Source organism: Protomyctophum parallelum (genome assembly GCF_964188405.1).
Source record: "Protomyctophum parallelum genome assembly, chromosome: 2".
Taxonomy (NCBI): Eukaryota; Metazoa; Chordata; class Actinopteri; order Myctophiformes; family Myctophidae; genus Protomyctophum; species Protomyctophum parallelum.
The window spans coordinates 36949285-36962416 of NC_139699.1; the positions used below are offsets into that span (position 1 = coordinate 36949285).

Below are 13132 nucleotides of genomic sequence, written 5' to 3' on the forward strand. Positions count from 1 at the left end.
TACGATATGCGCAAATGAAGCTTTGATTAATAGCGTGTGAGTGGTATAGCCACTTCAGAGTAGACTAGGGGGTAGAGGCCAGGGGTCTCCACAGCCAAAGTCTATTCCCCCACACACGTTATAATGATCAATATAATATATCCCCATGCAGTCAGAGTTCATAGTTTTAATGAATGTATAGAATGTGCTGTGCAGAATGTTATTTGACTATAGATGTTTAAACCGACAATACTCAGTTGTCACCCTCCTTTTGCCAATGTGGCACCGGTGCCCACTGCCCATTTACAAGCTCACAACGCGTCGCAATGTGATGCATTGTGAGCTGGTAGATCTGCTATTTTCAAAAGGAATCATGGGGGAAAAAAGTGACTATTGTAGAATATTTTTGAAACATTTAAAAACACAAATCTGTCATGGGGGGGGGGGGTCACTGGCCCAAAATATTTTTGGATTAGTGCAAATGCATTCATCTGGGGGTCCTTGACATGGCAATGTCACTGTGTGAGGATCACTGGTTTAAACAACATTGGGAGAAAAGCCCAAATAAGCACTTTAGAAACAAGAAAAGCAACCACAACTACCAATATTTACAAGCAACTTTACAGAAAAAGTCACTTATAATAAACAGACATGGCAACACTGCTGAGCAGCGCACAGATGGCGCTTGTGTAAAATCAAACATTGCTTTTTGCATTTAAGAGGTAGTCAGACTCAGGTGTATCGGTATGCCCTGATTCTTTTTAGGTCAAGGGGCTTAAAAGCAAATTGCGCAAAGCAAATAAAATTAACATATGGACACTCCCCCAATGCTAAAATATGCAGGAAAGTGGTATGCCATATATGTGGGTGCGTTCAGCACGGCTGCCATAATATGAAAGGGCGCATAACAAGGCCATGGGTTGAGCAAATTCTGTAATACCCCCTGATTTTAAGGGGTTTTAAAAGGCAGCCGCTATGTCCTCCTGGTGTGGGCTCCTCATTGGCAGATGACAACACAATATATAACCCTAACAGAGTGATGCAGATCTTAGTGTTCTTTTATTTTAGTTTTTGGCACTGCACACCCTCGGGTCATCTGGGGTGCACACACCACATTTGAGGTAGTTCAGTCTGATGGTGCCCGAGTTATGCCCGGTACAGACTACAGAATCACTAAGACTGATATAGTGTGTGTGTGTGTATATTTTTTAGAAGAGATGTGCATCTTTGTTAGTTGTGCTGTACAATGCTAGAGTCCTGTGTGTGTGTGTGTGTGTGTGTGTGTGTGTGTGTGTGTGTGTGTGTGTGTGTGTGTGTGTGTGTGTGTGTGTGTGTGTGTATATTTTTTTAGAAGACATGTGCATCAGATGACAGGCACTTTGTATTGTAGTAGTTACAATTCAACAACAAAACTCTAATTCAATTAGATGCAATCTTTTCTTTCTAAAGAAAATGTAATTTAATTGCATTAGTTTTTGTGCGCGCACACACACCATCAGAGGGAGCGGGAATGCACTACATACAGTTATTTTGGTCTGTCATCCCTGTGTGACCCAGCAGCGCCTGGTCTGTCATCCCTGTGTGACCCAGCAGCGCCTGGTCTGTCATCCCTGTGTGACCCAGCAGCGCCTGGTCTGTCATCCCTGTGTGACCCAGCAGTGCCTGGTCTGTCATCCCTGTGTGACCCAGCAGCGCCTGGTCTGTCATCCCTGTGTGACCCAGCAGCGCCTGGTCTGTCATCCCTGTGTGACCCAGCAGCGCCTGGTCTGTCATCCCTGTGTGACCCAGCAGCGCCTGGTCTGTCATCCCTGTGTGACCCAGCAGCGCCTGGTCTGTCATCTCTGTGTGACCCAGCAGCGCCAAGACTTCAGTCAAGCCTTTCGTGACATCCTAGCTGTAACAGACAATGGAGCGTGAACCAAAGCTGGCCAACAATACTCAATTACTATGATGGTGTCCATCATTTGTCAGCCAGTGCACTCTGCACCTGTCCCCCTCCGCCACTGCTTTCTTGTTTCCTTAGTGTCTTATATTTTGTACTTTTTTGGCCTGTCTGTCTGCTCTTGCAGCTGAATGATGTGGTGTAACTTGACACCTTGTTCTTCACAACCCCTGAGCACAAACATAATGGTGCCAGTGCTCTATAGGTAATACTGTCTGTTAACAGGTGTCATTGTTGATTTTACTCACAGTAAATTGTCTCTTATCAGGGTTCTTTTCAGAGCTCATTTCCTCCACCATAGCTCTATTTAACATGATCCGTTGGCCATTTCCTATTGCGTGGTTCCATCCTTCTTATTGCCTTGTTTTAATTTCAGGTGATGTCATGTGATAGTTATGTCAGATTTGCAGGTTCTTTACTACATATTTACATTAATGCTCAACATTATAAATGGCCTGCTGGCTGGACGCACTATTGAAACACTCTCAATCAGCTGGCCGTTTGAGCCAGTTAAAATATTGCCTTAATCAAAACACAGCTTCACAGTCTCACAGTTGAAAGGCAGCTGCAGCATATAGAGCTTCACACATCTGCAGTTCACTGCTGTCACTCCCCCAAGCATAAAAGCTTGCAATCTTTTGTGTAAAATGTTTTTTAACCTCACCGCTTCCTGGCCAAATATCGGCCAAAAATGTAAGTGGAGGCCTGGATAGCTGGTGTAGTGGTCTGGGCACCTAGGCTCGGGGTAGTCTGACAGCACGTCGCAGGTTCATGTCCCGATGGCCTTTGCTGCATGTCAAAATCACGGACGACGAGTGTAGGAGCCAGTGACACAGACGTTGCTAGGAAGAGAAAATGAAGACTGGAATTGGTTGAAAATGTCAGAATAATTATTCCTATTATGATGATTGGTTATATCTAACCTTATTTTCTGTACATAATGTTATTCATCTCTGTGGCCTATGGTACATTTATTACATTATTATATTTGGTAGATTATAAGAGCCTAGATGTCTAGAAGTGAGTGAATTATAATTAAACACAAACAGGTACGAGGACATTGCAAGCTGGTTGTAGGAGTGGTTGCACCACTCAAAAAAAGATATGGTTTGTGTGTGTGTGTGTGTGTGTGTGTGTGTGTGTGTGTGTGTGTGTGTGTGTGTGTGTGTGTGTGTGTGTGTGTGTGTGTGTGTGTGTGTGTGTGTGTGTGTGTGTGTGTGTGTGTGTGTGTGTGTGTGTGTGTGTGTGTGTGTGTGTGTGTGTGTGTGTGTGTGTGTGTGTGTGTGTGTGTGTGTGTGTGTGTGTGTGTGTGTGTGTGTGTGTGTGGACTATATCTTTATTTTGATATTTCTGAAGTTGTTCTTAATCAATGTATTTGACTTGCAGGTGCAGAGAGCCATAATAAAAGAATGTCACTCAGCCACGCCTCATCATCCAAAGGTAAATCTACCCCCCATCCCCTGCTAACCCTGTCAATAATCTAAAGCCCCTGCATACCTGTATCAAAGCCAACTTTCTCTACCACGGTCCATCTATTTCTGTGTTACTATACTCTGTATAACGGCCGGGAGGGTGTTGTCATCTAAGGGTCAGATAGTTGTGAGTGCTAAATATGCACCAAAAAAGTACATAAATGAAAGTTCAGTTTGATTTACAGTTATGCAGTGCTGCAGACATCCTGCCCGACCCAAAGTTAACTAATGAAATGAAATGAACACTCAAGACTTCCTTTAGGGAGGAAAAGGTTCACAATGCAAACCTTTAGGGAAGCATAACACAGACATTTGTGAAATATAGCCCCCCAAATTGACTATAATGATATTTTCAACTGAACAGGTGGTCTCCATTTTATTGAAGCAGATTGTGGGAAATTTTGCTTTTTACACCACATTATTTTTTAATAAAAGAAATTCAGCTAGTTAATCTTTATACACAAAGGAAACTCAACATCTGCAAGCACAATGTATGCATAATAATCACATGCCGTGCATACGCAAATATCTAAACAAATTCAAAAAGTATGGTTGAGAGTGAAAAGGTTGTGGTAGGAAGAAGTGGACTTAGTTGTAATTACTGGTAAGAAAAATAAGCAAAGGGTGGGGATGGGATATGATTTTATGCTACCACTCATCACCGATATGGCCAATTATGTAATTGGATGGTGACTTTGACACTTTGACCCAAAAGTTAATTAGCTCTTCAGGCCAGCCCACTGGTTCATTACTACCAAGTTCCAGGAAAATCTGCCCATCCTTTCTCTGGTTATTTTGTTCTCAGCCAACCACACAGACACTCAGGAACGTTCACTATACTTTGCCAGTCATGCTTACAGGCAGTGCAAATCCCAAGACCAGTGAGCCGATGTGATTCCTCCAACTGCGCCTTGGTCTGCCCCGGAGTCTCCTCCCAGTGGGACGTGCCTCGAGGACCTCCCTGGTTAAGACGCCTGAGAGGCATCCTAACCAGATGCCCCGGGGTCTCCTCCCAGTGGGACGTGCCTCGAGGACCTCCCTGGTTAAGACGCCTGAGAGGCATCCTAACCAGATGCCCCGGGGTCTCCTCCCAGTGGGACGTGCCTCGAGGACCTCCCTGGTTAAGACGCCTGAGAGGCATCCTAACCAGATGCCCCGGGGTCTCCTCCCAGTGGGACGTGCCTCGAGGACCTCCCTGGTTAGGACGCCTGAGAGGCATCTTAACCAGATGCCCAAACCACCTGACTCACACGCTGACTCCTTTCCAAGCAAAGAAGCAGCGACTCTACTCTGAGTCTCTCTCGTGTGACTGAACTTCTGACTGAACATCTCCCTATCTCTAAGGGAGATGCCAGCCAGGCAGCCACCCGTCGGAGAAAACTCATTTTGGCCGGCTGTATTCGTGACCTTATTCTTTCGGTCATGACCCACACTTCATGACCATAGGTGAGAGTAGGAACGAAGATACAGAGAGCTTTGCTTTCTGGCTCAGCTCTCTTTTCGTCACAACAGTGCGGTACAGCGACTGCAATACCGCCCCTGCTGCTCCGATTCTCCGGCTGATCTCCTTCTCAGTCCTCCCCTCACTCATGAACAAGACCCATTATCATACTCTATTGCTATACTTTTCATACATTCACTGCCATTGACGAGTCAATTAAGGATTTATATTTATTAACCATTTCAGCGCTAGCTAGCATTTATTGAAAAATTAGGATCTAATTCATGCCAGCATTTTTTCCAGTCAAGCTCTTATTTTGAAAAGCCACAGTTCCAGTCTACCGGAAGTAGATTATCCTAGGACGCTCAACGGAGCCGAAACAGGCCTTGTTTACAATATGAATCCAACCCGGGGCACTGGAAAGCTCCACATCGCCGGCTCTGTGCCGCTAAAGAAACGCTGTTTTGACCAAAATGCCATCTGGGACAAGGAATAGGAGATACAGGCGATTGAAAGAAACGGATAGAATGGATTATTATGGCGACGACGATCTAAGATGGACGATCCAGTGCTGTGCTAACAACATAGCTAGCTAACCGGCTAACGTAAGTGTCATTATGGCTCGATCGATTGAATGCACTATAAAAGCGCAATTGCCATTGACTTACTTCAATTTGCCAATGTTGATAATTGGATGAATATATAATACAAATTAAATTTTGTATCGTTTTGAGCCCAATATCGTTAAAATACAACGCAACATACAATTAAGCTAATAATTAATTATAATTTGCTCCACACTCCTTTGCAGTATTTGTCACTATACATTTGCATATCCAGTGAAATGTAGTAGACCTATGTATCCGCATTTAACCCATCCCAAGTATTAGGGTTAGGGTTAGTCACTTGGGAGTACGTTTCTGGCTCACGACACGTTGACCGGGGCCAGGACGCAAACTGTTTGTGGTGCATGCATAATATCACTGATTCATGTCATGGTACGTATTAAGTAGCTCACTGATCATTGTCAGATTGCGTGTCTATCTACACTAGCATCTACTGTAGAGGTAACTGGAATTATCTCACATCCACACAAAGCCCTGCTGGTAAAATGTGACACCTGTCCTGTCTAGCTGGCCATGAACCAAATCACAATGCCTGCCAATTAAATAGCTTTCACTTTATATAGTTCAGTATTTTAATATTCTATGACTGATTCTCAAAGTGGGGTCTAGCGACCCCCAGGGGTCCTTAGAGGGTTACAGGGGTTTTCACAGCTAAATGATTGATGGGAACCAAATGGGCCGTTACTGGTCCATAACTCCAAACCGTATTTAAATGGAAACAAATGGACCCTTTAACACTGAGGATTTTGTGTAGATTGCGGGTCCCAGAGATAAAAAACAATTACACCAAATTTTGGGGTTCATGGCCTATTTCTGTCCTTCTCATTAATCAATATCAATCTCATCAATCCCTCGCTGCTTCCTCAGCTTTTTCTGTTAGTCACTGCATGTTATGAAAAATGGCTCCACCCTGCAGCCTTGTGAGCCAATCATACTGAAGTTCCCTTTTTTCTTTTTTCCTATTTTTTTTTTTTAGGGCATGGATTTGGAAATGTTAACTCTTTGTGGAGTGGATATAAATAGCAAAACTGAGATTACTCAAAAATATTGGAAGGGACATTGCCGCAAACGCTCAGGTTCACAGGAGAGGGACATTATTTGCCTAAATGAGCATGCTGTGCTGCCAAATTTCAATTTATTTTATCTTCCTCCCCTTTCCTCTCGTCTTTTTGTCTACCTCCTCCTAGCTCTCGCGTCATCTTCAATCCTCATACTCTCTCCTCTCTCTCCCCGCCACATTTTTCTTCCTTCGTGTCCTTCGCGCTTCTTTTGTTCTTTTTCCCCCCCAGTGTCCGTCAGTCTGGTTATTGCTATTATTGGACCATTCTTTGCCTCTGTGTATACACCCCCCCCCCCCCCCCCTTCTCTATTTGTTCCCTGTCTATCTACAATCTCTCACCCCAACCCCTCTTGAGCTTCATTCATGAAAATGCTAATCCAAAGCAGGGCAGGGACGACGTCAGCAGACGTAGTCTCCCCTGCCCACCAGCTAAAAAAGCAGCACCATGAAAAAAAACAGACAGTGGCAACCAGGCGACCCTAATTCAGTCAGCTTCGGCCAAAAATAGCAACTCATGCATGTATTAATCCCCTACATCCAAAAATATGTGATTGAAGGAACTCTGCCGCCATTTATTGCTAGGGACAACTCCTCCTTCACAGAAATGAGCCATTTATCATTGTTCCCTCATCCTGCTGTGTAGTCTGAGCTCTGACTAAATTGTGTTAAATATTACGTTTTAGTGTTATTGCTATTCAGTGTAATGTTATGTATAGTTCCATTAATCATCTTCACATTTCTGCATATTTTTATTTATGTATTATGACGGTCATAAATGACATTTGTCAAATAAATGTAGTATATGATCCATTTATGTAAGCATGTAAAACAGTATTTGTTGCAGCTAATGTATTTATTACAAGCATTATTGTTGTATTGAAGCCGTCTTTATTATAGGGAGACGGGTTTAAAAAATTGCTATTGCACACTATGTCAAATGCACAAACACGTGTCGTGTATGGTCAGCACAAGATGCACAACTGTGAATAGACATCTGTTGCCTTAATCAGAAGTACACCCACAAAGTATGTAGTTGGTTGCATGAAAGGTTCTCTATATGCGAAGGAAAGACATACATACATAAGGTCTGGGCAGATATTGATATTATGAAGATATTGTGATATGAAAGTAGATATAGTGAGGGCACCTCACCAAATTGCCAAATCTGAACTGAGAGTCTAGCTCCGCCCCTGGGAGGAACATTTGAGTAAGGATGTGAGACATCAAACATGATTTCTCATTGACAGTTTTTAACCAATTAGCTGCTCGTGGCAGAACGTTCCGTCTGATAAGCTTTATTATTGATATCATACCGGATCACTGATTTCTATTTTTTCATTATTATTTTGGCTTGGCCTTTCCTTCTTTAGCGATCCTAGACCGGGTTGCGCAACCGCGCTGCCATCCTCCCATTATACAGGCTGACTGAAAAGCAGAATAACTCTAAATCTACGGAGCTCTCCGTGGTTTGGATAAAACGTGCGATGTTCGGAGGTCTTTGCTGATTATCCGGGGGTCTAGATGGAAACATTGGCGCAAGGATTCTAGAGCAAGGATAGCTTCATTTCAGCTCGCTAGCATTGACGCTATTTATTAAGCATTAACATGGACACCCAAAACAGGATGTGGGTCCAGCGTGTGCAGCATTGAAATGGCCTCGGCAGTCCTCGGTGCGTCCAGCAGGTGGCAGTATAAGTGTTAAGACTGTCATGGTTGCTTTGTCGCTGATTTTAGCAAACAATTATTTGCATCAGCATATCAAGCCCGGAAGTTATGCGGGAGTGGCAATAAAATACTTTCTGGACTTGACAGCCTCTACATCCAAACAGAAAGGTCCTATGTGATTGCATTAATGATGTTAAACGACTTCAACTCACTTTGCCACTGGATTTGCCATTCACTTAATGTGTGCGCATACCCTCTATTTCAGCTGTTCGTACCCCAAACATACAGACAGACGAGGCCTGTTATTGCTGCTTGCAGCTATATTTCTTGTACAAATTTTCACGTACAAACTTCTCTTCAGCTGGGATTTCAGATCATGGTCCATATATTGTGTGTAGAACATTTCACGCAAATTGCTCAAAAATCCTGGCAGAAAATCAGGTTTAACCATTTTTCAAACTGCTCAAAATGATGGAAAGTCTGAGGGCGGAGTTTACTGGTCAAAGTGACAGATGTGTTCCCCATGAGTCATGGCACATGTGGCCATGGCTTTTGGCCAAACAAGGCATGAGTTAAGCCTTTACTATAGCGCCCCCCTTTGGCCAATTAGAGTAGGACTGGTTTCAGTGCTATTTGACTAACTATCAGGGGCAGAAGAAAATCTTTCATTGGCTCGTAAAACTTAAAAATCTTCACTTAAAAAATAGCAGGTGATCTAAAGGTCAGGTTAAAAGTCAGAACATGAAAGTTGTTCGGCATTAGGAGACGCATGTGTAAGAAGTTGTATTGCTGACTGTGAAACAGTTCATGAGCTATGACTGTTCAAAGTTTTTGAACATTTTCAATTGGGTGCTATAGTGCCACCAGTGGTCATGGGCTTCCCGTCCTCACAGTTTGGCATAGCCTTCTACCATATTGCCAAGTTTCGCGAAAACCGACTGCACGGTTAAGCCAGAACTGCTATTTTTGGCGGACCAAGAAGTTCCTTCGGGCTTGGTCCCTTAATTATAATGTTGCCGATCTGGGGAAACCATGTTATAGGCATATTCCAAAGCTATGTCACTGCCAGCTAATTTTATATACTTTAATAATTATTGAGCCCACAAAATACGTTCTGGCTTGACTGAACTTGTTTTACTTTAATCTGGATTATCTTGTAATTATTGTATTGCATTTGTGTTACAGGAGATCATACCATTGGGATGAATGACGCCCCTTCAAGGAAGCCCACCCGAAGAAATCTTGCTGTGTCAATGCCACCACAGAGCCCCAAGACCATTGGTTTTGCCTCACAAGGCTTTGAGGAGGGCATGTTACCACTCCAATGCACACCAGAACATGTTGAACATGCTCCATTGACACTGCCACTCCATCCACCTCTAACTTTTGATCAGAATATAACTTTTGAAATTACTGAGTCTGATGGCCCGATCGCTAATTCAACCATCATAGTAGAAACTGCCAGCTTTTGTGAAGCATCAACATCTGCAGCCCACTCGGTCCACAACCAACCTCTCAAGCCTACTGGGACCAACATCTGGAAGCAACAGACCGCCAAAAGGTGAAAGAATCTTTGTTGTTGTTTGTTTCATTTCTACTTGGCAGTATAAATCCCCTGAAATTGGACTGGCCATTCTCAATGCAAATTAATCTAAGCTCTGTATATTGAAACAAGCACATTGTTTGATGTGGTGGTACAATGCTCTTGTTGGTAATTAATTAAATTAACTTAACAATTCATTCATGCATAACAGCCACCTGACTAGACCTGAATAATTTAATAGAAAATACCAAAATTGCAATAAGAACTACAAAATGGAGGCAGCAAATAAATGTGTGTAAGACAAAGGGCAGTCCAAAATGGATTTCTAAACAAGACGACCTAGTGCAATGGTTATCATTTGAGTGCCAAGCAGGAAATCATTGGGTCTCAATCTCTGGGCAAATGCTCTAACCACAAGGATATTGTTCTCTGAACAGTAACGTTTTCACGTTCTGAAAAATGAAACCTGAAAAAATGGAACAATAATATACTCCAATTTGCGAAATTGCAAAGCTGAATGAATTGGTCTTAAACAAAGTGGTGTAACTGAAATGAATGTTTATACTGTTGAACACCCCTGTGGGTTGATTTAAGTTTTGATACACAATTGTATGCAGGGCTTGACATTAAGGCTTGTCCTGTTGTCCGGGACAAGTAATACATCTTTACTTGTGCGTTGGACAAGTGACTCTTGGTTTCACTATTTCTGTTACGCTCCTAACAGCCAACAATATTGTCTGGCACTATTGTGTGGCTTTCCTAATATTAAATCACCTTTCCAATATTGTTAATAGACAAGTAGCCTCGATACCCAGGCTTTCATTTCGTCTGCGCGAAAGATGAAAGCCTGGAAAAAGCCGTGGGCTGAACCAGTCTAAAAGTGGGAGTCAACCCTTCCGGGTGGGCGTGGCTCTAAATGATGTGACGTAGCGCTGCACTAGGGGGGAGAGGAGGGGCCGGGGGTGACGGACAGATCAATGAGATCCAATCAGGGTGCGCGCTTTTCTGAGGCGCGACCCTCCCATCTAGGCCAGAAATGTCTCTGCTTAGATCAGGCTAATAGACAAGTGACTTTGTGTCTGGACAAGTGCCTCAAAAAGTTACTGTCAAGCCCTGGATGTATTGTATTCAACTTTGGCTTTAAGAGAGAGGGTGGAGGCAAAACTGAAAAGGTATCTTGTTCCAAGTTTATTCACATACAACAAAATTAATATCCAATAATAACATAATGCAAATAGTACAAAATAAAAAGTCTTCCAAGCTCTTAATCCAAACAAGCAATACCACACTAACGGTAATTTGTGCCCTACAGAGAACCAATCCCAGCTTTATCAGACATGATGAGACGCACCGAGCCGCCCTACATGGCTTTGACGTCAGCTGCACAAGTAAAGCGTAAATTACCCCGGTAAGGTGAATTATTTTTACACTTACATTTATTGGTTACATCTTCATAATGCATTGTTATAAATAAACATCAAAATGGTTTATTGATAACTTAATATCTTAATTACTTGTGCAAGCAGAGTGCGCAAGTATTGGGGTCGGCTAGATGTATGTATGGTATGCGTGCATACCAAATGTACAGTATACATACATATGTTACATGTTACCCAACCAATATTGAAACGTACCGTAATTACGTTATTGGTTTTAGTATTTAATTTCAACTTGCACGCTCTGCTTGCGCACTAGTACTTGTGTGCACTCGACAGAGTGCAGTTCTAGTTTTATGTATGTTTTTTGTTTTGTAAAAAATGATAGTATTGGAGCTTGAACCTATATGTTTCTACCCTTTCATCAAGGACCACCACGGAAGAGGAAAAACAGGGCCTTTCAGCACCTAAGCGTGTAAAGTTAGAGCCTTCTGCGGCCAGTAGACCCATGAAAGTGCGTCGTTTTGGAGGTGAGTATCAGCAGAGACCTCTACCTAAGGTTACCTAAGAGTTCTTAATCTGTTTCACTGAGACAATGTAGCAGCTTCAACATTATAAAGCCAAACCTACTGGAACGTGATTGGCTCGCTTTTCTCAGGCTATAGCTATAGTCTTGTATTTTTGAGGATTGATTTTATTGCTCTTTGTTTTGTTTTTAATTTCCCGCCTTATTCATACATGGCAGCCACTTAAATCACCTCTAATGTTCCTTACTTTTCTCCTTTCTGCCCCTAGCATCAGCAGAGAATCAGCCTGCCAGAAGAGTGGTAAGAAGCACCTCTGAGGGTAATCTCAGTCGTCTTGAACCTCAAAAGTCAAAGTCGATTTTCTACAAAACCTTCAAGAGTGTCACCAAGAGGATGTAAAAAGTAATCATTTCACCATCTGGCCATTTTAGTTTCATGGAGAAAACCTTTAAAATGTGTTGTTTTTTTTGTAGTACAGCAAATGTCTCTGCCATTGTCTTATTGTTATTTTCACAAAATGTTGATGTACATAATAAACTAATAATTCTATAGAAAAACATGCTTAAAAGATAATTTATTTTATTTTAAATTTGTATTTCTGTTTTTCGTCAACTTTGTTTATTGCTGAAGAAAAGCACTAGAGACCCTGATGAAGGCATCAGTGAAACACCTGTAAATTCCCATCATTTGCCGTTTACAAGAAAAGGGAAAAGAATATACTGAAAGAAAATGAAAATATTCCTGTGTGAATCTGCCAAACTTGTAGAGGTATTATTATACCCCTTTTTCTCCCCAATTTAGTCATTATTTCAATTAATTCTGTCCACAAAAATGTGCTTTAACACTGCGCTACCCAAGCACCCTTTCTTTTCTTTTTTTTAGGAGTGAATGTAATTAAATGGACCACTTTGCCATTCATAAACTCAAAGCACAGCCCCCTCTCATCTTCTTTTTTTAATAATATAATAATGTTAAGAATTAACATTAGTTATGTGCTTTGCTCTAGGCCCAGGGCATCTCAGCAGGGATTGCTGAGGGAGTGAATAGCATTACTTGCCAACTCTCCCTGCCCAAATTATCCAGGGATTCCAACTGTTGACATTCTTGTCAAAAGCTCTCATCTCCAGATTTAAGAGACCACCACTACCCAAAAATGACCAATCCTTTGAAAGTGTCTCCAGTAGTGTTCAAATGTCTTTGTTCGCAGTATTTTAAAGACATTTGGTTTGTTTAATAGCAGTGGTCAAGAGAAGTGTAGCTATCGGGTCACGGTAGACTTTGTCAAGTGCACAGGAAATTATATTCTTGATAGGCCTATCTGAGTTCAAGATAAAACATTAAATGTTTTTACAAATTTCATGTGGGCTTTTCGATGGTCACTCTCATAACTCACAATGGGAAATCGGAACACTGTCCAATAGAAGACAATGGTCCGACCGCTGTGTACCGAAAGTATATTCAGTATAGTTTTATAATTAATTGTAAATGGCAATTAGAATTA

The 13132-nt window shown here is 42.1% G+C and overlaps 1 protein-coding gene across 2 annotated transcripts in view; it reads left to right on the forward strand.

The window, feature by feature from the left end:
- The window catches only part of kif18a (kinesin family member 18A), a 31011-nt gene extending 18856 nt beyond the window's left edge, over positions 1 to 12155 (forward strand). The window contains exons 14-18 of one of the 2 annotated variants that reach the window (XM_083791331.1): positions 3308 to 3361; positions 9371 to 9746; positions 11041 to 11136; positions 11534 to 11634; positions 11900 to 12155. In XM_083791331.1, coding sequence (XP_083647457.1) covers positions 3308 to 3361; positions 9371 to 9746; positions 11041 to 11136; positions 11534 to 11634; positions 11900 to 12030 — 758 coding nt within the window. In that variant the 3' untranslated portion in view covers positions 12031 to 12155. The remainder of the gene's footprint in view (positions 1 to 3307; positions 3362 to 9370; positions 9747 to 11040; positions 11137 to 11533; positions 11635 to 11899) is intronic. The other variant, XM_083791332.1, reaches the window with a different exon arrangement.
- The last annotated feature ends 977 nt before the right edge of the window (positions 12156 to 13132 follow it).